General features: G+C 40.7%; 5 protein-coding genes across 8 annotated transcripts; 1 reads left to right on the plus strand and 4 right to left on the minus strand.

The window, feature by feature from the left end:
* Positions 1-577: 577 nt before the first annotated feature.
* On the minus strand, positions 578-7288 carry hspa4b (heat shock protein 4b). The gene is made up of 19 exons (XM_028415643.1): positions 6981-7288; positions 6310-6367; positions 6020-6160; positions 5638-5760; positions 4876-4975; positions 4618-4751; positions 4280-4524; positions 4106-4182; positions 3848-3999; positions 3574-3680; positions 3277-3410; positions 2563-2747; positions 2392-2478; positions 2127-2282; positions 1910-2035; positions 1711-1818; positions 1499-1618; positions 1239-1400; positions 578-1130 (listed from the first exon to the last, which is right to left on the minus strand). The coding sequence occupies exons 1-19, from the start codon at positions 7085-7087 to the stop codon at positions 924-926; spliced, it is 2529 nt and encodes an 842-aa protein (XP_028271444.1). The 5' UTR covers positions 7088-7288; the 3' UTR covers positions 578-923.
* A 511-nt stretch (positions 7289-7799) lies between these two features.
* uqcrq (ubiquinol-cytochrome c reductase, complex III subunit VII) lies at positions 7800-8985 on the minus strand. Its single transcript, XM_028416526.1, has 3 exons — positions 8904-8985; positions 8084-8255; positions 7800-7980 (listed from the first exon to the last, which is right to left on the minus strand). Exons 2-3 carry the CDS (start codon positions 8235-8237, stop codon positions 7886-7888), a joined length of 249 nt encoding a protein of 82 aa, XP_028272327.1. The 5' UTR covers positions 8238-8255; positions 8904-8985; the 3' UTR covers positions 7800-7885.
* Positions 8986-9905: 920 nt separating this feature from the next.
* gdf9 (growth differentiation factor 9) lies at positions 9906-11658 on the minus strand. Its single transcript, XM_028415548.1, has 2 exons — positions 11286-11658; positions 9906-10961 (listed from the first exon to the last, which is right to left on the minus strand). The coding sequence occupies exons 1-2, from the start codon at positions 11656-11658 to the stop codon at positions 10039-10041; spliced, it is 1296 nt and encodes a 431-aa protein (XP_028271349.1). The 3' UTR covers positions 9906-10038.
* A 596-nt stretch (positions 11659-12254) lies between these two features.
* LOC114442190 (septin-8-A-like) lies at positions 12255-24483 on the plus strand. 4 transcript variants are annotated; one of them, XM_028415546.1, is made up of 10 exons: positions 12255-12332; positions 18878-18992; positions 19113-19308; positions 20147-20333; positions 20409-20570; positions 20664-20760; positions 20897-21065; positions 21670-21802; positions 21878-22065; positions 24182-24483. In XM_028415546.1, the coding sequence occupies exons 3-10, from the start codon at positions 19142-19144 to the stop codon at positions 24234-24236; spliced, it is 1158 nt and encodes a 385-aa protein (XP_028271347.1). In that variant the 5' UTR covers positions 12255-12332; positions 18878-18992; positions 19113-19141; the 3' UTR covers positions 24237-24483. The 4 variants fall into 4 exon arrangements, with proteins under 4 accessions (XP_028271347.1, XP_028271345.1, XP_028271346.1 ...); XM_028415544.1 differs by lacking the exon at positions 12255-12332 and adding an exon at positions 17204-17306; XM_028415545.1 differs by lacking the exon at positions 12255-12332 and adding an exon at positions 17227-17291.
* sowahab (sosondowah ankyrin repeat domain family member Ab) lies at positions 14375-15724 on the minus strand. The gene has a single exon (XM_028415543.1). The coding sequence runs from the start codon at positions 15722-15724 to the stop codon at positions 14375-14377; it is 1350 nt and encodes a 449-aa protein (XP_028271344.1).
* Positions 24484-24863: the final 380 nt, after the last annotated feature.

The raw sequence follows: 24863 nt of genomic DNA on the forward strand, positions 1-24863 counted from the left end.
ATAATTTAAATAGATTCGATTATTATTTACCACATCATGTAAAACAGAGGTTGCACTTCATTTGAAAGTTATCATCAGATGTGCATTCGACACTGAAAAAAAAAATAAAACAAAGTTTTTAAAACCGACGCTACTATCAGAACTTAATCTAATAAACTTTAAATAATGATATGCCTGTTTTTTAGTCCTGGTTGGACTATTTCAGGTTGATGTGCCCCCTAGTGTTTGCGTTGTGAAACTGCAATAATAATGTGTATGTGAGTTTGAAGAGTATGCAGCTGGTGATCAACATTGACTCTTTGTCAAGGAAACCCAGAAGATGCCAACTTCCTTGTTGGTGTACAAAAATATAACATTCCTGTTACACTCTATTTTACCCAACCATGTAGCCCCTGACACCATAAATGATGGTAGATCTAAACACAGGAAAACCTGTTAATAACTAATTATGTATAATATAACTTTAAATTGCATATAGACCCAACTGAGCTGGGTGCATATCCAGACTGTATGTGTGACACCGTCTCCAATTATTCTTAAAAGTAATAAAACATTTATAGGTAATAAACACCACAGGTAATTTTCAATACCTTTATTAAAACCATATTGTGACACAGACCAGAACACTTACAGAGCACACAACAGAAATAAATACCATTATGTGTACAGCGCTCACTGTCAAACAGAATTATTGCAGCTGGCTTTTGATTTATTTCATCCAGAAAGAGAGAGGGCATGCTATGTCATCAGACAGAGACACCACCAGGAGCAGAACTCGGTGAGCTTTTAACACCGCGCTTGCTTTTTCACTGTGGAGTGCAGTTCATGAAACACTTCACTGGCTCTGATATACAGCCAGGCTGCATCTCAGTCTGAAACAATTAGCTCCTGTTCGGCTTTGCTTGAGGAGGGGTTTGGCTGCTTTAATCAAGGTCCATGTCAGGCTTGTTTTCTGTAGATTCTGAGGTGGGATTGCCTGTGTTCTCCTTCGTTCCCTTGTCTGCAGTTTCCTCCTGGGGTTTCTCCTGTCCATTGACAGGCCCATTCTGCTCCGCAGGCGTTTCCTCCTTGGGAAGCTCTACCTTGGGCTTGGGCTTGGTCACGATGAGGTTACAGGCTGAGAACAGCTCCTGTAAATGGAGACACAATGAATACAACATGAGGTAAGGTCATGATATTTGGGGCCGATTTCCCACTAGCTGTCACGAGACACGTACAATGGCCAACAAAACACATACCCTTGTTTTTTCTTTGATGTCTTTGACTTTGAAAGAAGGGTCCACTGTCAGGCTCTGCTTGCTCTGCTGGTTCATGGCACTGTTCATCCACATCATCGTTTCAACGGTCAGTTTATCCACTTTGGTGACATCTGCCTCATCTAAATGGTCATACTGCTCATCCTGGGAATTAAAGAGAAGCAGAAAATGCAGGGTTAACAATAACTGCAGACAGTCAGACTTTTATTGACTGATTGATGATGCCTTCAAAGTCCTTTCACCTTCATTTTGTAGGCTTCAACAAATTTCATGTACTGCTGAATTTGTTTCCCCAGCTCCTCAAACGCTTTGGGTCTCTGTTCAGCCTCTGTATACCTCTCCTGGATAGGCTGGCCAAGTTTCTGCAGAGCACACAGTACAAACGGTGGTTAGAGACATAATAATACATCAACAAATCAATGACAAAGGAAAAAATGTTGAAAGCAATAATTACCTTTAACTCTGCCAGCTTGTCAAGGTACACCTGTTTGGGTTGGTCCTCTCCATCTTCATACAGCCAGTTTTCAGTGTCCTCCAGTTTTAATGACAAAGCATCGCGGTCCTGAAAATACAGAAGTAATTTCACAAAATGTAAAAAAAGAAAAGAAAAAAAGCTAGCTTTACACCTTTGATACACGTGGTTGTTTACTCACAGATTCACTGACAAACTTCTCCAGGATCCCGTGCAGTTTGTCCCGCATGTCGTACACGTACTCCTCCACATTATTCTTGGCGTCATTCCTCTCCTTCTCCAGCTTGTCCTGCATAATCATCTTACCCTGAAGAGAGTGCAAACAGCAACTGTAACCACTAAACATCAAAGCTGATAGATGTAGTAATTCCAGCATGTGGCAAATTCAGTTCCGTTACCTCGTTTTCTACAAAGAGATTCAGCATGTCGTCTGCTAGCTGCCATTGTGGACTGTTTTCAATTGGAAGCTCCAGCACTTTAGTTTTGACTTTGGGCTTTTTGGCTTGTGGGGGCTGGTCGGACTTCTTCTCACCTTTACCCTCTTCTGTTGTAGTCTATTTCAAGACATACACAATTACAGCATTAGGAATTGGCCTGAGAGAGTACGTACTGCAGGCTATGTTACTCCTAATAAAGCTCAAACACACAAATGGAGCAGCTTACCTCCATCTCTTCTGGTGTCTTTTCTTCTTTTTCTTTCTGAACTTCTCCCTGATTCTGCTGCTCTTCCTGATCAGTCTGCATCTTGCTCTGTTGAGGAACAATAAGAATGTTAGCAGCCATCTTATCTTCAGTGTATGCAGTGATCCTCTCACATGTTTAGCCTTGCTGTACCTCTCCATCTTTGTCATTGGCTTGTTCCGTTTCCATGGGTTCCTCTGTCTCGTCAGACTTTTGCACTTCAACCAGAGAGGCGCTGGACACACTGAAGATGCCATGGATGTTCACGCGCACCTTGACCTTGACCTTGGAGCTCTCACCAGATGCCTGTGGGACAACTTTTTGGATGACAAACTGACCTGTTGGACAAAAGGGAAAAACAGTATTTACAAAAATGGATTCAAAACTGCTTCTGAAGGTTGTAGCAGTGTGATTACATATTAACCAGCCCGAGGGTTGAATCGATAGAATAATGGGTTGTTCTTGTAGTCCTCAGTCAAGTTTCCAGGAACTAAATAACTTAATTTATGAAAGTAATGTCTGTCACCTGACTCAGCGTTGAGGACACAATTCAAATTTCACAAATTCGCAGTGATGGGTGGGCAAATGATGTAATCAGTGTATGTCTGGTCACAGTGCAACTCTGTTGAAATTCATGCCTGTGTCTCCTGGTTATAAAATAAAACAAAGCCCCAAATATGGAACAGACTCTGTGAATCAGGAGATGTTTACTAAGCGACTGTCTCTGTTTTAGTTGCAAGTCCCTGGATACTGTGGACACATTCACAAATCTGGGACAAATGTGGGTCTAACTTCTCCCAGCAAGACTTTTTAAAAATATTGCTTTGAAATCTTTCTGTCTGATACGAGGTTGGTGTAGTTTCTTACCAATAGTGGGATCAGGATAAGGCAGCTCATTGGGGAAACCGTAGTAAGCCTCCAAAGAGAAAGGCTCCTTCCGGTAGAAGGTCAGCACTTTGGAGAAAGGTGCTGCGTGGTTTTTGGGAAATACTTCACAATCACTGCAAGAAATGAACATCACATCCAAATGATCAGACTTACTTCTTTATTGCTCTTATAATACGCTAGTGCCAGACACACATTGCTTCTGACACCTGGGTCCAAATAGCATCTCCCTAATACTTAATAATTGAGACCAAAGAAAGTAAAGGTTATTTTTATTACCTCACACCTTCCTCTGCAGCAGAATGCCACTTGAGAGAGATGGGATACGGAACAACATCTGTTATGGAGAATTCACGGACTTTGAAGGCCGGAGAGAGTATTGCACACTGTAGGGGGAAAAATAACATTGCGTCAATAAGGGCAAAAGGCAGAATAAAAAAAAACATTTCTTCTTAAAATTTCCAGAAATGTTTTATCCAGGCCTAACAAGTAGTTATTTTCTGGTTTACTAAAGCAGGACTTGGAGTCCAGCTTGAAAACAAGTGTGTCATACCTGCAGAGCACATCCTCTGGCCACTGCTTCGTCAGCATTCAGTGTGGTGCTTAACTCCTTCCCGAAGAATTTGCTGATTCTCTCTTTGACGGCTGGGATCCTGGAAGCTCCACCCACTATCTCAACAGCATAGATGTCTTCCTTTTTCAGTTCTTAATAGGAAAAACAAAATCATAAGAAAACACAGTTAAAATACATTTTGCACACCATATCAAATAAAATGGTATAATAAATAGATTGCTCAACAATTATACTTACTGGCCTGTTCCAACAGAGTCTGCAATGGCGGCTCTACACGAAGCAAAATATCTGCACACATCTCTTCAAACTGACCCCTTGGATGAGAAAAGTTGTAAATGAGCATTTAAGCTTCAGAAGTAACACATAGTACATATAAATAAAGATTACAAAATTAGATCTTTAGTCATCTACCTGTTCATTTTTCCAGAGACATCAATGTCATTCATGAAGCACTCGATGTTAAGCGGCAGGTCAGAGGAGTTGGCACTCATCAGTTTTTTCAGTTTTTCACACTCCTGGAAGAGTCTGACCAGAGCCCTGGGCTTCGACTTGACATCAACCTTGTACTTCTTGCCAAATTCCTCACAGAAATATTTGACCAGTACCTCATCAAAGTCCTTTCCCCCCAACTCTGAGTCACAGGCGGTAGCAAGGACCTGAACAACAGGGAACCAGAGATTATTGTGCTATTTTAAAAAGCCAATCATAGACTGATCAAGAATGTGCACTGTGTTGATTTAGCTACGCACTTTGAGTTTGCCCTTATTAAAGGCACACACTGATGTCTGGTACCCGGAGTGGCCCAGGTCCACAAACACCACATTCCTAGCTTTCTCCTCAGGAGCAGGCAGATCCTGTTTGTAGATTCCATAGGCCAACGCAACTGCAGAAAAATATGTTACATGTTAAATAAGTAAATACGCTTTGAATGCATCTGCAAGTGTTCCCAAGTAAGCAAAAGATGCTCATTCTTGCCCGTGCCCTGCCCACAAAAACCATGTACAGACCTGCAGTGGTTTCATTCATGAGCCTCAGGCAGTTGAGTCCAGCAATCTGCGCAGCATCGACAACTGATCTCCTCTCAGCATCAGTGTAGTAGCAGGGGACCTGGGTACAACAAAAGGACATTTCAAATAGACCGCTCCTTTAAAGTGAGAACATCTACATAGTAGTAGTAGTTTCAAGCTAACACTTCAGCCAATCAGCATTCATATTGTGCTGTCACCAAGGAACAGTGTATTGGCTTGTTAAAGGCCTGTACACATGTACAACTCTGTAACCTCGGTGCTGATGTATTACTATATGTTTTCATTATGCTTTAAAAGAAAAGGTGAACCGATATTAGCAGTGCAATCAATCTCAACATATTATAGCTGTACTTCACTTACTACATAGCATCGAAACACCCATAAAAGACATGGAAACGCCAGTGTGCAACTGCCAACAACAATATTATTCAAAGCAACATATTGCCTGCGAAGGGAAAATCTAAAATATCACTGAATACAGTCACAATGTCACATACCACAGTCCAAGGGTGACTGAATTACAGCACATCTATACTCATTCACAATCAAAAGTCATGTGACTAGGAGAGCTCGGCCAATTCCATACATGTTATCTTGCACCTAAAGGCTATATTTATTATCTCTCTCCAGTCACCAAGGGTAACTTGCTAACTTGGCACATGGGCAGGACAGGTCTAATCAGGCTGAAGCCAACTGTGAGGGTGTGTAGGGGCTTTATGTCTTTAAAGACTGCACACTTACAGACACGACACAATCAGCCACGGGCTTCTTCAGAGCATTCTCGGCCGTCTCCTTCAGCTTGGTCAGCAGCATGGCAGTGACCTGTTCAATGCTGAACACCTTCTCCTCCTCCATGTACATCACCTTTAATAGTAAAATGTCACATTATTACATCACCCTATATGACCTCTATAGCATGTTGTACAAAATTACTGTAATGTAATATGATGATCAGCTAAATCAATCAAATCAGGTGCTCAGTTTGAATTAAATCTGTTATTTGTTCACCACAAATGTTACTGTTCATCTGTGGTTTTTTTTAGAAAGTTGATCTTAAAACTCAATTTCTGGCAAACAGACAGTTATACCTAATTTGATAGAGCATTTAAAATTCCCTTGTTACCTTTATGCCTGTTGTTCCTGTGGGCATCTGTGCAATATCATAGACCAGGCTGTTTTTGAGGCACTGCACATATGGATCTGAAAAAGCCCTGCCATGAAATCTCTTGAACCCTTGGACTGTGTTCTTGCAGTTTGTGACGACCTGTTGATCATAGAAAAGGACCAAAAAAAAAAAAAAATTCTGTTATCACACAAACAGGAGGTGCAAATGTCAAGTGCACTGTAGAAACAGGTCAAAGAAACCTGTTCAGTAACAAGAAAGAGGTTAGTAAACATGCAGCTTAAACATACCTGGCTTTTTGCAGCTGCACCAATAGACCGATTCCGGGGTCCAAAAGAAACACATGCTCTACAAACAGAAAACACAAATCAACCTAATTCCAAACCCACATATTTGTGTGGTGCAGCCTCATAAAAGTTGAGATAAAGCAGAAATAAAAATGGTGATGATGACCAATTTGAGAATATGTGATTTTTAATCATTATAAATATGTATTGTTTTCTTCTTTATCCGACTCTCCTCTGAATTATGAGACTGAAAATGAAGTACAAAGGAATGATCAAGGCGTTTTGACAGCCAGGATCCGGCCTCCTCCCATCATGCGCTCATTCACGCCTGCAGTAAAACATCCATCACCTGACTGGGAAAGACTATTATGTGTCTGTACACATTCTCGACGATACTACGGTATTAAGACTATACAGGAAACAATTTATTGTGCAGAGTGGTACCAGGACTACTTTAAACTACAACGATTTCGTTTCAACTAGCATTAGCTTTAGCACTCACATGCTGTTTCCTGTTGTGAAATCGATTAGCGTGCTAACAAGCTAGGTAGCAACGTTAGCTTCACTCATTATAAAGATGCATCAAAAGTGGATTTATTCACAGTCTATATCCACTATCAGCAATAGAAACATAGACAAGGCCGATACGCAATGATTTGCCTGATCGTACTTACGGTGTACATCGATCGCTGTATTCATTAGCGACTGTTTCAATCCCTCCGGCTCTGGCTACTGCTACATAGCAGTTCATAAACCCGACGTCAAAGCCTACAACTGACATCCTTACAGGCTAACTTAACACAATATAATGTAGAGGAAGAGCAGAAATACAGTTCAGCGTTAAAATGACAGCAGCGGCAACAGCTACAGTGGCTTCCAGTCAGCGGACGGTGATCCACCCTTGTTCTTGTTCCATGAATCTGAGCAGCGGCAGCATGCGGTACGCCGGTTGATGCGTGAGAGCGTTCAGGAATTTTCTCTCGGTCCACGCACCGACCAATAGCATCCACTGCAGAGACGTTCTGCGCGCGCCATCTACAGCCCAGACACGTCACTGCAGAACCAGGAAGTCCCATTAACATGAGCTACCTCCATTATCATCTACTGCAGGTACATGCTCATAGTTACCATTCGTCTATAATGGTTATCATGAGTCTTGTACACACTTTATGACAGCACACAAAAAAAGATTAAACCACAATGTTTCCTTTGACCTTCTCACAGTCATTTGTTGCCTCCCAGTCTCAAGGATTGTCCAAAGGGGACCCTCAAAGACAGTAGCAACACCAGAAGAGATTGCTTTTATTTTTACTCAATAAAAAACTAACTTACCACAAATGTTATTGACTTTAAAACTTCTTCTTCATAATCATGTAGGATTGATCAAAGCGTGCATGTATCAAGATAACTCATCTCCTAACTTATCATTACCCCATTTCATCTTATTCAGATGTAAACAAGACAAATTAACCAATTGAATCAATCAATACTGATTTCACATAAATATTTTTCATCTTTATTGGTTAAACATACAGAAGCAAAATTAACAGAGGGGAGCTTTTAGACAGGTGGCAGAAGTTTATTCATCATTCTCATAGTCTGCAGGATTTTTCCTCTTGCTCTGCTGATGGACACTGTTGCCCCAGGTGTAGGTCAGGTACATGACAATCATTGCTGCAAAAAGAAAGGAACACATAAGCACCACCAGTTCAGTAATTCAGCACATTATTTTAAAGTAACCTTAATTAAATTACTGTGCAGTAATGTAAAAACTTACGAGGGGCAACTTTGAAGACAGAGGATCTGAACCGTCTCCACACATTGGGAATTCCCTTTGAGAAGTAGTTAGGGAAAGCCCTCTGCTCAAATGGGGATATACTGTATGTGATTATGTGCCTGATCTTAGCCAAGTCTCCAAAGTGGCGCCCCATGTTCACCAGAGAGCTGATCTGAAACAACAATAAGACAATTAGTTGATTAGTTGGAAAATGTATCCAACAGACACACAATATAAAACCTTCCTCTTTATTTTCCATCCATCCCACACTTCATGTAGTTTGATGTAATGGCAAAAAAAGCGAGCAGAAGAGATGCACAGAACTCCTCTTCTCCAGCTCCTCCTAGGAGATGTCCAGCCACTCAATGTGTGTGCGACTATATATGTACATTAAGTACCTTTGTCTGCATTTAAAGCTGTTACCCTGCCGATATATGACCGCAAAACGCCATTAATGCAGTTATTTATATTGACACGACAAAGAGCAAAAACCCAAGAATGTTCCAGATCACCTATAATGTGTGTATGTATAAATCACAACAAGGACATAAGATAAACTTAGTCGATAAAATTAGCAACGATGAGCAGGGCTAGTGTGCTAAATGTTAGCTTTATCGACTAGCATCGGTAGGCTAGCTGCTAAGGTACAAACAGACCTTGAAACGTCCCCTTAAACCGGCATTTTTACGGGGTGGTTTCATCAAAGGAGGCTCAAAGAGGCTCAGTCACATTACATAATACAACGATACGTTACAAATGTGAATTCTACAACACAGTAAAAGAATAAAAACACCGTTACATTTGTGACATTGACACTCACCGTTCTGCGTCAGGACAACGCTTCCTAACAGAAGTTCCGGTCTCCTTCTTTTTATTCAGGCAGAAGGCTTTACCGCCCCCTGTTGGACCGGAGTACAATGACGCTGAGAGGAGATGGCTCTTTTTCCTATTTAAAGTCCACAGGATATGCATTGGTCTTCAGGTATTGTGGGGTGCGTATAGGAACGTATCTAATGTGGTTTTAGCAATGTGGTACTGTTTTCCAACTCTTTTTAAAAAAAAAATGAACTTTAGTACTAATTATACATGCAAAGCATAATGTGGCAGGGCTCCTGCCTATGCTCTAAATATTTATTGTATGCAGATAAAGACTATATTTATGCATGCTTTTTTTATTCTTCCAACTTTCCAAAGAATGTCTACACGTTTTCATTCTTTTGAATATTCTTAAGCTGAGCACAGACACACAGTGAATTCATTCAATTTGCATAAATAGACATGACATGTATTTAGTCACATTCAACCAGTACAAATACATAAGCACGCAGTTGGTTTACACGTATGCAGTCACTCAGTGACCAGAAGTAATAAATACACACCGAAACCTTGACAACTTTCATTCTGGATATCATGAAGACAACTGTCACTTAGATAGCCGCCTGTAATCCCCAGGAATAAAACGATATGTAAAAGGTTTGATAAGAGTTTGTGACTGCTTTCGTTTCTTTTTCTTTTTTGTCCAGAACAGGGCTACTTAAAAATTTGGCCAGTGTGCTAAATTAAAGAATAATGACAGACTACCCTCCCAAAATAAGTTAACAAAAACTAACTTAAAAATAAACAATACATCACTCATTTTCTTCTTTAAGTGTGTTAGATTCTCTTCTATGTTGCAAGCAGTAAGCTGAAGGACAGGCACCCATTTTTGTCATGCCTTAACAAAAAATACAGAAATGTCACACTTCTATATTATGATGAAATACTTTGTTTAAGTAAACACACCTGCTCCAGATCAAACTTCTTTCATGCAGAACAATTTTATAAATTCATGAAATCACTGAGCCTGGTCAGAATAGTTGTCCACCCGTGAGTAGTGGTAATGTGGGGTTTCTTTTTTTTGGTGATAGTATTCAGCCTGTAAACAAGAAAGAAAGAAAGACATGTTGGTGACTTGCTTAGCGACACGTGCACCTGGTGGCAACCATGTCTTCAAACTCCTTGTAGACATAGGAGCCGTCCTCTTCAAAGATCATGACACTGAGGGGACTGTAGTGGGATGGGATGCAAGACGGCCTGGGCACAGAGGAGTCGAGCTTCTCATAGATGATGTTTTGCACCATGGTGTGGACAGGCGAGCCGTAAATGAAGCCCATGGTCCTGGGGCAGATGCCTCTGCAGTACCTGGGGTTGTACTTTGGTGGAAAAACTATCCAGTGATCCAGTTTGAGCTGACTGAACCGCACTCTGAAATCATACAGGGCGCAGTCGCTCGTTGGGAATTCAGAGCTCGGAAGAAGCTCAGGGAGGTGGATATCCAGGCTTTTATCATTTCGTTTGCCCTTTGGAGATTGCCTCTTCCATCTCCTCCTCCTCACAGTTCTCTGCTCTGGTTTTAAAACCATCTGCTTCTGAAATGTGTTTGACGCTTTGGAGGGGCTTTGACCTGCTTTGGCATTTCTTTGGGCTATTTTGCTGGTGTCACTGAGATACAGAAGCAGTGGAGGGGACCTCAGGGTCAACTCCAGCGGGACTTTGTGCTCATTGCCCCTTGCTCTTTGTTCGTCTGGGCAGGTAATGTTGACAAGCAGGTGTACATTCTTCTGCAACTTTAGGAGAGGTTGCAGAAAAGAGGTTACGTCAACTTCTATCCAGTTCCTCTGACTCTTTCTGTCCATGCTGGCTGTGAAGTTCATGAGGTGAACCCCAGGACACAGTTTACACTGGTTCGACTGCTCCTCCTCCTTAATGCTCAGGTAACACACAGAGTTGACAAGGGCTGAATGGTCACGGTCAAAATGGTACAGCAGGGCCGACTTCAGAAGCTGCTCTTTTCTTCTCACTTGATCAAGGCTGTAGGACAAATCCAGTGTAAAACTTTCTGAAGGAGAATATATGAAAACATCAGGCACCATTGCAATTCAGAGTCACAAACAAAGAATGACTCTCCTGATAAGACTAATCGGCCAAAAAAGACGTGTAGGCTTTGACATATTTAAGTAGTTTTAAATTTAGATTTAGATTCTAAATGGACCACTGACACTGAACATGACTTAGTATGTTAAAACTAGGTGACAATGATTGCAATGGTAGTGTGTAGATTATTAATCTATCTTAATCCAGAGCCCCACTGCATTGTGCAGCCATGCACCGTTCACTGTCACTGTCAGCAGGTGTGAATGGTGTCTGTGTGTCACTGGCTCACCTTTATGATTTTGTGCGAAACACTCATCTTGTGGCTTGATCAGTCGGACAGTGTTGCAGCCTTTACCCCCGTCCACACTCCTTTGCACCCTGGATGACTTCTTGTAAACCTCCGTCAGGTACTTCATGTACCTGGGCTCGGGTTTCATTTTCTTCTTCAGGCCCGGGTTCCACCTCGACCCTCTGTGCTCCGACAGGGCTTTGAGCAGCGGCGAGAAGATGCTGCTGCCGTACGGATAGGTGAGGTCCCCCGGGCCGTGCAGCGCACTGGAGGCAGCCACAGAAGACCTAAGTATCGGGGAGCTGCAGGTGACCAGCAGCAGTAACACAACAGCGCGAAAACAACAGGCTGACATCAGCGATTGTTTTTCCATTATAAACAGCGAAACCCGTCAAAAGTAAGAAAGACTCTGCCTTTACAGCTCGAGGTCAACTAAGGCAAGCACGTGCCGCCGCCGATCAACACGCGCAGGTGGTGCCAATCAACCCCAGCACTCATATTCCTTTGTCAGGTAAAGAGCTCCAGCGCAGGGCTTAGGTCTTTATTCAGATCATATCAGAATCATAACAGGGAATGTGGATGGTTAATGACATACAGTTACATACCACACTATCCCTGACACTCATCAAATAAGGAAGCATTTGTTCGGTCTAGTTTTGTAAACACAGGATATTGAAATGAATTTCCGGTTGTATTAAAATCCGAGTGTGTCTGAAACCAAACAAACCCCCAAAATGTTACGTAAACTTGGTGTAATATATAGAATTTTTTTTTATTTTTATTGCACAGCTCTATTTGGAGTGTTAACAAACAAAAAAGGAATGTGTTTAGAACTTTTATTTTGAAGGATATTCCACCTGACTTCCGGGTTTGGAGGCCGTTATTGCAAGTTTTTACGAAGAAAGTTTTTGTTTTATAAAACTTTAAAAATGAAATGAAAGTAGAGCTGAAAGAAATATGATGCTTGTCCTAGTCCTTAAGCTAACTAGTAGCTAGTCTGGGTTGTTGACACTGAACTACAGCGAGCTGTATGACCCAGTCCTGAAGGTAAAGCTAGCTAAGTTTAAGATTATCTATGCTAACGCTGAGTAAGAGTTAGCATGTTTAGAGCGGTGATTTGGTCGTAGCTGCTAATTTAACTACACGTTGTATGGGTTCAATTCATATAGAATTCATTTAAACAGGATACATTGACAGTTTCATAAATTTCCCGATATAATGAGGAATGTGGTATGTATATATTGATGTGGTCTTGTTCAAATAACCAAACAAAGTGAAGAAGGCCACTAGAGGGCAGAAATTCTACTCTAACAAACAGTATTCATCATTGGGCTGTGTTATCTATTTTCTTTGAACATAGCAACAGAAATAAAGCAGCATGGATGGACCCATGTCCAGTCATGACACATATCTGGTTTTATTTCTACAACCGGTACATTCTGTATGGAAGTATATCTCTATGTCTTTGACTTGCATGTAAGTTTTTTTTCCATAAGCAATATTTTAGGATGCCATGCAAACCTTTACATGAAAACTGAATGAAATCAAATGGGGAGTAAACGGATGAACTTTAGCCCTGAACATGTGAAGTTATGACTTCTAGGTCGTAGGTCATGTAGTGACAAGATCAGAAAGTTTTATTCCATTATCACTTCTCTTCTTAATCCTTCTTCCTATCTGCTCAGAGAGTATTTGACGAGACCACATTGTTACACATCTTCTTATGTAAATCTATTATAAACCAGACTATGTTATTTACATTTAAGTTCTATACATGCAGAGAGTTTTATCATGTGCACTACATTTCTATTTGTAAGGGGAAGTGATAGAGGACTGAGACAGGCTTTGATATTTGGCCTTTCAGTGGTACATTTCTGTGTATGTTGTACTTTTGTACTAGCTTTGGATTAAAACACACAGTTCGGTGCAATGTGTTTTTGTGGTGTTGCAGTCCTTTGTCATAATGCAGGCAGCTTCTTTTTTCCTATAACTAGACAAAGGACATTGTTCTGGCATGGTTTTTTCCAAAGGCTTCATTGTTTGATCTCCTCCTCTGTTCATGTCATCGGGGATTGTTTTTTCCTCTGGGTCGGTTAAGGATGACATTAGTGTTTTTGTACTGCACAGAAAGTGTTTTCATGTCAGTCTGATCAGGAAGAAAAAAGTTCAAGCCATCATTTATTCATAACGACAAAAACTAGGGCGATACAATGTAGTTTAATATGTTTTAGCATAAGTTTATTTCTTTAGATAAAAAGTATTTTGTTAATATTATGTCAGATTTATGATGTTATTGTTAATAATGTTAATCAAATGATACTAAATCTCCATTCATTAATGACCAAGGGATTGAATGAATTTGTGTTCGAATAAATAGACTAATTACTTTAGAGTTTTTTGGGGGCCTGCCTGTTCTTCACCAGCAGTCCAGAAATGGGGCCATGTTGTCCTACAGAGGGAGGCCTTTCTCATTCTTTATGACCTCAAGTTTACAATGAAAATGATAAAGGAAACATTCCACTATAGTTGCCTCTCTGCTTTGCATTAATGACCCCACATAGTTCTCCATTAACTCTGCTCTGTGCACAAAAGTTGAAATTGCATTTTCAAAATACTAATCAATGCACTGAATGCTATCTCAACAGTTACTTTCCTTCAAGTATCTGACCTAATTAAAATTGTATGATCTGGTTACATATTCAATACAATCTACAGTGAAGAGCAACACACTGACATGTTTCACACAGGTGTGGTAGCAGCTGTTTCCCAGGTGTGGTCCATATTCATAGTTCCTCATACTTAAAGGTCCGGAATTAAGAAGTTACTTGTAAACATAAGGTAATGAAATAGATGCATGAGTTTCACAGATGGGATTAGTAAGAAAAATAAGTTACATATAGGCACAAAATCCACCAAAATACAATAAAATTCCACTAAAGAGGAAAAACAACTACATTCATAAATAGCACATCCAACAGTGATACACTGTACTGCTGCAATAAGTACACATGTTTAATTAAGGTATAGGAATGCATTAGTAATGGTAGATGTGTTTGTAATAGTATTGTTCTGTAGAAACAGTGTTGCTTTTACCAGTCAGGTGCACACTTAGTTCCTGCTCTTTGTTTCTTTCCTGTGTGAGGCTGAAACAGTTTACTAATTGTGTTGAAGCCTTTTGTTTGCTCTCTGTAGTCCTCTTCTGTCTTCTCCTTGTGCTGCACTCCTCCCAGAAGTGCTCTGATGTCAGCCGGCACACCTTTTCCCACATAGTGAAAGGCCTTCTTGCCATCATGATCCCTTTCATTCACGCAGGCCCCATAACTTTGCACAAGTAGGAGCATTGCTTCAGTGTGGCCGTGTATGGCTGCGATGTGCAGAGGCGTGTATCCCCCGTGTGCTTTGCTGTTGATGTTCACACATATGCCTCTTTTGTGGGAGATGTCCATGAGTTTCTGTATCATCTCGGTGTTGCCCTCCTTGGCAGCCCAGTGCAGTGCAGTGAAGCCTGACATGAAGTCCTTTTTCTGTGCTAAGCGGGAGTCCCGCAGCAGCAAAGCATGGACTTGTCCCCACAGTCCAGCAGCACATTTAACCAGCCACTCATGAGCTAAAGGCTCCAAAGGCACAGACTCAGAGTATCTGCCATCATCTGCTTGTCTTGTGGTCTTGTTGTGGGGCCTCATGACCGGAGGGTGCATGACCTCTGTCTGTCTGTTTTTCCAGCACCGTGACTCTCTTAATGCGTCTTTCTTGCATGCGGAAAAGTTTGATGAGTGTGTGGAAAGTTTGGTTTCTTTACGGATTGGTTTGTGTGACGTTTTGTGTTGATGCAGTGGGGAATGTAACCCGTCCTGCGCTGCTGCTGCTGCTGCTGCAGACTCTCTCGGTGGGGATTTTACAGCTATGACAGCGAACACAGCTCCAGACCTCCCCGCTCCGCTTGCCTGCTCTCCAGAGATATTTAGGACTTTAACCGTGGTTGTGTCCGCACTGTTAACGTGCCGTGAATGCACCCCGTTTTTCTGCTGGACTTCACTATAAAAATTGCCATTGATGCTGGATGGGTAGCACACGTTATTGTTTTCGATGTCTGCGCACATCAGTCTGGCTGAGTCGGCTCGATTCGGAGATGTGCACGAAAAGCTCGTGTTTTGGCTGGAAAAGCTGTCCTCCGCGTGTGTCTTCTGCGACAAATCATACCCCACTTCTTTAACAAAGTCCTGGTATCTTTTTCTAACGACTACAAACTTCACCTCGTCGATCTGTTTGACCACAGCGACGCTGTTCACCAACTTCTTGAACAGATCTCTATTGTGCTGCTTTTCCACGGGATCGCTGCAGTTGATGTGGCTCCTGAAATTGTTGAGCAGCTCCGAGTTCTTCACTTTGCCTCCGTGCTCCAGTAAAAAAGACAAAACAGCTTCTTGCGTTAAAGCCATCTTTAAAAAAAAAAATCTGAAAAAGATGTTGCGAATAGCTGAGAGAAGCCCGCGGGATAATCTCTGTGTCTGCCGACTCCCCTCTCTGTCCCTCTCCAACCTGCAGCTTCCGGCGCTCTCCAGACAATACATTTATAATGACACTCATCATTCAGGCTCTTTGTTGGTCTGTTAAATAAAATAGCACTGTTACTTTGGATAAGTATAAGCACACAAAGACCACCCCTTTAATGTGTTTACAAATAAATATTGCAGCATTACAACATAAAGATATATTTTTTTATTCAGCTTACACACATCATTGAAACTGATTTACCATAATGTGTTGTAGCTGGTTAGTTTTAAGGACATTATATGTTGAAAGCATGTACATACAGTTATATCTAAAAAAATATATGTCCATAGGATTAAATGTAATTTCTTTAATTTATTTTAACTTAACTTTAATTAAATTACAACTTTTAACTGCTTTTCTTGCAACACATATGTTGCTGTGGTTCCACATTATCTGTGGATATTTCCTATTTCATGATTTTGACCATTTGATGTTGATGAGCATGAAGAAAATGCGTGTGATGAAATGTCACATCATGTTCTTTTAATGTTTTTTGGTGGCATTTTTATGTTGGTGTAGTTTCTAAGAAGTCTGAGGCACGTCTCCTGAGGAATCCTAGAGCCCATTCTTCTTTGGCCAATCTCATATAAGCTCCTCCAGATTTGGTGGTCCCCTGGCATAGACCCTGGTCTTTAGTAAACTCCACAGATTTAAGTCAGGGCTTTGTGCAGGCCAGTCAATAATGTTGATACTTCAGTCTGGCTCGGAGGTGTCCTTTCTGCAGAAGTGAAGTTTTTCTCAGAGTCTGTGAAGGACTCTGCTGACTGTCTTTTCTGATACTTCAATGCCTGGCTTGGCTAAATCATTCACTAGTGTCTTGGCAGATCTTCTGGGGTATTTAGACACATCTTACACCAGCTTTTTTTCCCACATCCTTGCAAATGTTTTGCCTTCTACCTCTGCCAGCCCTGTTCTTTGACTCGTTGAACTGTTTGATACCTCACACACCAGTTCTTGGAACTTGGAAGCTCGTCTATAAACTTGTATTCTCCTGCGTTGCATTATCAATCGTTTTACTCGGTCTAAACTTATTTTTTTGCCATGATGCTTTCAGAAGTGTTACTTGTTATACAGCAATATATTAACTAATCCTCACATTTATATTATTGCATAACAGTGATAGTTTATGTAAAAAAAGAAAGTAATTCATGCTTTTTTTCAGGGGAAAGCCAATGGTAAGAAAAAAATAAATAAATGTATAACCTGGAAAAAAATTAATAAAAAAAGTCTTGTCTTATCTTAAAATATTTCTCATTTAAAAAACTAAACTATAACATCTCGCACAGAGGTAGAGTTTGGGACGGAGGCTGTTGTAATGTCGCCCTCCAGCACCGAGGGGGTGTTGCCTCCAAGTAGCCATATTGAGAGGATTGTGTGTGATGTGGAGAGCAGGTCTGGCTGAGCACAGATAATTCCTGCACGCAGCCACTTGTGACGATGGCGGCCAATGAGGTAGATGTTTTCGCAGTAAGTATGATGTTATTGTGTGTGCGGGCCTGCAGTGACTCATGGTCGGGTGTCTTCAGAGTAGACATGCTCGCTGATTCAGGTGTCTGAAGGATCTGGGTGACGCTGTGTCGAGAATGCAGCAGGCTCGCTGCGGTGATGAGAACGCTCGTTATGTGTAATGAATCGAGATGAAGACGATTTCACAGATAGCTATCCGGATGAAAAGCACGTCTCATCGGCCCGTTTAGATGCGCAGCCTTTGACGAAAGAGCGCACTTCAGCATCCAGCTTTAAACAGCATGGAGTCCGCGCATCATTACTGTTTACCATCATGTCAGCATCTCTGACAGGTGTTCAGTGTGCGCATGCTGAATTAACGGCACGGGAGGAGCACTTGAATGAAAAACAGGACAGCAGGCAGCAGCAGACTAAGTTAAGAGGATAAACATAAGTAGCACTGGTGGCTCCTCAACGTTCAGCAGAAGTGTAATTGTGACAAAATGCATCACATGCCTATTGTCTGGTTCCCTGTCCTCATGTTGCACTGTAAAGGATGACAGACTTTGTTGAGTTAAATGTGTGTGTCTGACTGGGAAGGGGGGTTATGGGTACCAGTGCAGCCAGCAGCTTGGATATCCTCCCACCCTGTGAAATAACATCCAGATAAAGAGCTCTTTGTATGTGTGTGTGTGAGAGAGAGAAACGGATGATTGTTGCATTGAACACATCTCAGTCTTCATGTTGAGCCTTTTTCAAGATGCCAGCATCCCAGGGTGAATCTGGTATAAGAGGAACTACCACTCAGCATGCCAGCTTATCCAGCCAAAGCAACATACATATTATACAGTGACAGTCTATTTTCAGCAATATATCAATGCACACGAAGAGCAGAGGCAACAACATAACATCTAAGAACCCTGGATCAAGTCTAAATAATTTTATTAGAATAAGTTCATGCTACAAATGACAAGGCAAGAAGTCATGTATAAAATCGTCCAACATCCATTTGCTGACTTTCAAAACTGTAACATGACGCACTGTTCATTAGTAAAACAAACCCTTTGTTAAGTGATGGTTCATGGTTTATTGTCATAGACCATCACTGTCTTGAAGTTACTTAGTTTAGGTGATTGCTCTCTTCCCCCTCTCTTTCTAAAACTTTACAATATACCTAATGTGATATCAGTGCTGTATTATTAAAGTAATTCTCATGTGTGTCAATGCTGGATGAATGTGGTTGGAGATATTCAGTCAGAACCTTTTTATAGATTGGACCGTTAAGTGGAAGAGAGAGATGACCTCATTTGCACAGAATGCTTTTAAGCTTAAAAGCAGAATGAAGGGATGGGATGTGACAGAAGGACGTTTCACTCTCACTGTTTAACAGAAACAGGAAAGATGTGATCCAAGAATCAGAATCAATCTGTCAGGTTTGACATAATTCACTTATTTGATATACTGGATTGACGTCACAAATGCACCTATTGATGTGGATTCCCAAGCTAACCAGAATAGAGTAGCACCAATTAAATGACTAATTAGTTGGTATCTGTGTGTGTGTGTGTGTGTTTCCAAACGTTGTACCTCAGAATGAAGAAAAGCGAAACCTGGAGCTCGGTGGCCATGTGGGGTTTGACAGCCTTCCTGATCAGCTAGTGAGCAAATCAGTTGCACAGGGATTCTGCTTCAACATCCTCTGCGTAGGTACGTCTGAAAACAGGTGAATCGTTAATGCTGTGAACATTACATTCATTTAGACTGGAGCATTGGAGCATTAATATGTCACTGCATCTTCTTTCTGCGTCATTTTCTCTCCTTTTGAAGGTGAGACAGGCATCGGCAAGTCAACACTGATGAACACTCTTTTCAATACAATATTTGAAAATGAGGAAGCCAGCCACTATGAGCAAGAGGTGCAGCTACGGCCGCAAACTTATGACCTGCAGGAGAGCAATGTCAACCTCAAGCTGACTGTTGTGCACACTGTGGGGTTTGGAGACCAGATCAATAAGGAAGAAAGGTACAGTCTGTTTGATTTTTTTTGCATAGAATTAAAATGCTGTCAGCTTCTACTGAGCATGCCCATTTGTAAACCACCCTCTCTGGGCAGTCTGACCAACTATACCCATCCTCTTCATGAACATTCTCTCTCTGCAATGTGTCTGGAATCCCTCCCTTTTACAGCCAGTGTTTATCAAAATAAAGTGGGCTTTATATGATCACTTGCTGTTTGCCTTCAAACATATTTGCAGAATTGCTAATAGCACCTTAGAGTTTTTTTTATAAACCACAGCAGTCATTCACCAGTATACCTACTGCACTGCATGCCTTTGTGGATTTCTTTGTTGATACTAGTGTGGTTGGTTGCCTATGTCACATGCTTTGCTTCACTGACTGGCTGTGTGTCTGTCCAGTTGATCTATATCTGTTGGTACTGCCCTCTGAAAATCCAGCTCCATTATACCAACACCTGACATGGTATACAATAGAAGAAGAATTTTGATGGCTGGCCAGGCTGCACACTGGGGACATTTAATTATACTGTGGATTAGATGTAATTTTTTAACGTTTTCCCCTCTTTCTCTATACATAAGCCAATACATTTTCTGTTGGTAGAATTGAGAATGATTCTGTTATTGGCATGTGAAATGGGAGGAGGAAGAGGGCCAATAATGGAATGACTGGTAGAACCAATCTATTTTCAATAGCCATTGGCGTGATCCACCAGCAGGGAGTATTAAATTAAGCATTCTTGGCTGCAAAGCTGTAGAACACAGGGTTTGTTACCAGCATGTATCTCAATCAGCAAGAAAAGTAGTGTGACAGAAAAATAACAGTACTTTATTGTTTCTTTGCAGCTATAAGCCCATTCTTGAGTATATTGACACCCAGTTTGAGAAGTATCTTGAAGAGGAGTTAAAAATAAAACGGTCCTTGTTTAACTACCATGACACAAGAATCCACATCTGCCTGTACTTCATCGCTCCCACTGGACATTCCCTAAAATCCCTGGACCTTGTCACAATGAAGAAACTGGATAGCAAGGTGATAAGAGACACATTTGTTTGTGTTTCAGCAGTTATTTGTTCCTCAGTCTCATCCTAATGATTCTTCTCTCAGGTGAACGTCATCCCTGTTATTGCAAAGGCAGACACTGTATCCAGGAGTGAACTGGACAAATTAAAGATCAAGGTTATGAGTGAGCTGGTCAGCAATGGAGTGCAGATTTATCAGTTTCCCACAGAGGACGAGGCTGTTGCAGAGATCAACTCTTCCATGAATGTGAGTCACCATAAGAGAGAAACATATGTGATATCATGTATGAGATATTATGGCACATAATAGCAGAGTGACAACAGCAGCTCTGTCTTACAGACTCATCTACCCTTTGCTGTGGTTGGAAGCTTAGACAACGTTAAGGTTGGAAATAAGATGGTGAAAGCAAGGCTTTACCCCTGGGGATCGGTGCAGGGTGAGTCTGCTAAAAAGCCACATAAACATACATGATTAAATGATTCTCTGGTTTTTTGTGCAAAGATAGGTTATTTTAGTATTTTCAGTAAGTGCAAAAGGTAAAATGATCACTGTTGTGTTCTACTTTTCTTCAGTGGAGAATGAAAACCATTGTGATTTTGTGAAGCTGAGGGAGATGCTGCTGCGCGTCAACATGGAAGATCTCCGGGAGCAAACGCACGCTCGACACTATGAGCTGTACCGTCGCTGCAAGCTGGAAGAGATGGGCTTCAAGGACACAGGCCCTGACAGCCAGTCGTTCAGGTGAAATTAGGAATAGCAGTGATGTAATGCATTTTAGCAATTCACATGAGTGAAACTAAAAAAGAGACTCTGGCTTTAACGGCAGTTTATTTGTGTTTAAGACCTAAATCCTGTGGTTCTCTACTGATGGGAAGGGATTTTTTTTATTTATAGTAGATTATTTCCTCCACTGTAGGTTAGGTCACTGTGACATGCTCCATAATGCTAATCCCACCCAGATCAACCATGTCTGTGTCCACAGAGAAAATAACCCAGGGAAACGCATAACTGCTTACATTTGTTTTGACTTGAGATAGAGATAGAGAGGCTGCTGTTCTTAATGCACACATTAAGAATTGAAACGTTTAGTATGAGAAAAAGAAAAGGGAAATCAGAAAAGGAAATTGATATAAAACTATGTGCTAAAATGATAAAACTGAAAAAACTAAAAATTAGCCACAAACTTGTCAATTACCTCCCATGTTACAGAGCATTAACTCTTCAATCTGAGACAGCTACAGTAAGTATGACGTTACAAACTGCTGCTGCTGTTGGCTCCTGGGTGTTACTGTTATGTAGCAGCACAGTAAAGTGAGCTTAACATGGTCTTAAATTTGATCTTCAGCCTTCAGGAGACCTACGAAGCCAAGAGGAAGGAGTTCCTTGTGGACCTGCAGCGCAAAGAAGAAGAAATGAGACAGATGTTTGTCAACAAAGTCAAGGAGACAGAAGCTGAGCTGAAGGAAAAAGAAAAAGAGGTGAAGATTCAAACCATCCTAATCCTTGTTGATACATACAGTATATCTCACATCGATCCCTTTCATTATTTTTAGCTTCATGAGCGGTTTGAGCAGCTCAAACGGATGCACCAGGAAGAAAAGAAAAATCTGGAGGAGAAAAGACGAGAGCTGGAAGAAGAGATGAATGCCTTCAACAGAAGAAAGGTTGCAGCTGAGACACTGATGGGACAGGCACTGCAAGGTTGCTCACAGCCATTCAAGAAGGACAAAGACAAGAAGAAGTAAGTTGTCTTTTGTATATTGCTGTTCTTTTAAAGGTGTCTAAAGCTATCCAGGGATAACCTGTTAAATGTCACACTTTATGTACATTGTATTGTAATGTACAACGACGTGTACTGTCCTAACCAGTCCATGTGGTGTTGATTGGATAAGGGGGGAGCTGTACAATGTGATTAATGAAGATAGTGATGTCTTCCCAGAAGCCATGTTGGCTCAGAAACTGATACAGGGACAGATTCAGACTGACACTGTGTGCCCAGACACCGTAGGAAGGGTCACAGCTTGCATGACACAGCCTGATGCTTATGTCTCTGCAGGCTGACCTGCCAGACTGTATCTCAGGCAGGGGCACTCCTGTTTACATTCGAATGGTCTCACCGATGATACACAGACATCCCACATAGAACTGTAATCATTTTTGCAGGTGGAAACATTATATGTCATGATGAATTATGTACGCTCAGAACTCAGACACACGGTATGGATCACCATTAATGGCAGATTATAGTAGTTTAGACATCCTCCTGTGTGGGTGACAATGTGGGAACGCCACACCTGGCTGGTCATAATATAAAAGCATACATACATAAATACATAAACATATGTAAGGATGTTTTCCCATCCTTTTAGCAGAAAAATAGTACCTGCATTTATTATTTATTACTTAAAATGTGCTCAAATATACAATTTGAAGAATGTGTAATACTCTAAATTTGGCATGCAAAGACTTCTAGGATAGAAAAGAAACATGTTATTAGTTACTGGTATTGACACATCTTTGAACATTATATGTTAACAAGTCAAAGAAGTGCCTTATGCTGGCATTACGTCTAACGGCCAGCAGGGGGCAAGAGTCAAAAATCACCCTGCTTGTTCTTGATCAATATGTCTTATTTGACACAGCATTATTTTTATTGTGTAGAGGATCATTTAGAGTAAAACAGGTGAAAAACCAGGGTGTGCTTTAGAGCGTGGATACCTTGTGACTGACTATGCAAATCAAGGGCGTCATCTGCCGAATATCAGTTAGATTCCCCTCCTTCCTCTCCCACTCTCACCCTTGTGTCAACATGGTCACTTGTACCTCAAAAGTATAAATGGTCTATGTCAAAATATAGTTTCCTTTCTCCTTCCTTCATAGTATTCTTTTGATTTCTGTCATTCTTCACACCCTTCATTTTTTTCCTTTTGCCATATTTTGTCTCATTTCTTTTCCCCTTTCAGTTGATGTATGGATCAAACATCCAGGGAAACCAGGAATGTGTCTGCTGTCAGCATGGGAAAAAGGGACTGTCATGTCTGACATTTCTTACTGACACTGTATGTGTGGCCCGTCTATGTGAGCTTGAATAATGTGATGGCTGCAACGAGCCTTTGTGTACTTATGGATCAAAAAGGTAGCTTTGCTCAGTGTGTTTAATTCCTATGTCCCTAATGCTGACTGTGCTAGACACATAATAACAAATCCATGGACTGTTTTGATAACTTGTAGCTCCTGTTATTTTATGTTTCTGACATGAATGTGTGTTCATCTGTAGTATCAATTTAAAGTCTCTGGTTCAGGACATTTCAGATCACTTACTGACTGAACTGTTTGGTATTATGTTATTTATAATATTAATATACAATAAATGTGCGTGTGCATTTAAACATGCAGTTACTCAGGCAGTGGGTAATGTATATAAAAAACATAATATATATAAGCGTTGGAATTTTGAGGTAAGATAGTTTGTCTAATCACTATTCTGTACAAAGTTATAAAGAATATTATTAATTTACAGCGAGTCAGGAAATTAGCATACCATATTTTGCCTTTATTTCTATTCAAATAAAGAATGATGTTGTGAAAAAACAGAGCATCACTTCATCTGTCACCTGATCCATTGTTCCTCATCAAATCAGCCATTTGTATGATTCTATGCAGCCATAGTCTTCATAACACACCATAACATTTTTTAGTCTTCAGTGTTGTTTGCCTTCAGTGAATAACAGCAAACGGGATAATAACAAAATGCTTTATACTAAAATTTAGTACTCATGTGTTTTAGGTTTGTCTGCTAACTTTACTGACTGCTAGTTGTTCAGATAAATGATATAATTTCTCTTTTCTTCTCATAGCTTCTTTAGTCTCCCATCTGCGTGCTCCTTAACCTCAGGAAGGAATTTGAATTAGAAGACTTTCTACCACATCAGACTAACAATCAAGTGTGTTATTTTAATATGTTGAATAAACGTTTTATAGAAATGAAACATCCCTTGATAAGTGAGTCAACCTGAAGTCTTCCATGTCTACTGCTAACCTTTGTCCTTTTAAACCTGTAGCATGGTTTGTGCATGGCTCCTAAACTTCATCCTTACAAAGTTTTAGTTTTTGGACTTTTTTTTTGTCTGCCATGTTATGCTTGTAGTTACTGACTGACGCCAACTTACACTGTGAATTAGAGAGTATAGACTGACGTAATGATACAGTTAAAGATTGTATGGATTGTGAATCATGTTATGATTTAGAAGCACTTTAAATTGATCATAGAACAAATGTTATCTTTCATCATATATAAATATAAATATATATATATATATATATATATATACCCATGTGCCCTGTCATACTAACTTGTCTGCCCTTATACTGTGCTTAAAAAAGTATAGAAATTAGTATTTCATAGTTAAAACTGCAAAAACTATATATCCTGTTGTTACACAAAAACCCTGGATGTATATACAAATTCAGAATCATTCGATCTATATGGAGGGTCTGTGTGGGCCCGCTTGCAGATTTGTAAAACCTGATGTAATAAAG

The sequence above is a fragment of the Parambassis ranga genome, chromosome 10 (genome assembly GCF_900634625.1).
Source record: "Parambassis ranga chromosome 10, fParRan2.1, whole genome shotgun sequence".
Lineage (NCBI taxonomy): Eukaryota > Metazoa > Chordata > Actinopteri > Ambassidae > Parambassis > Parambassis ranga.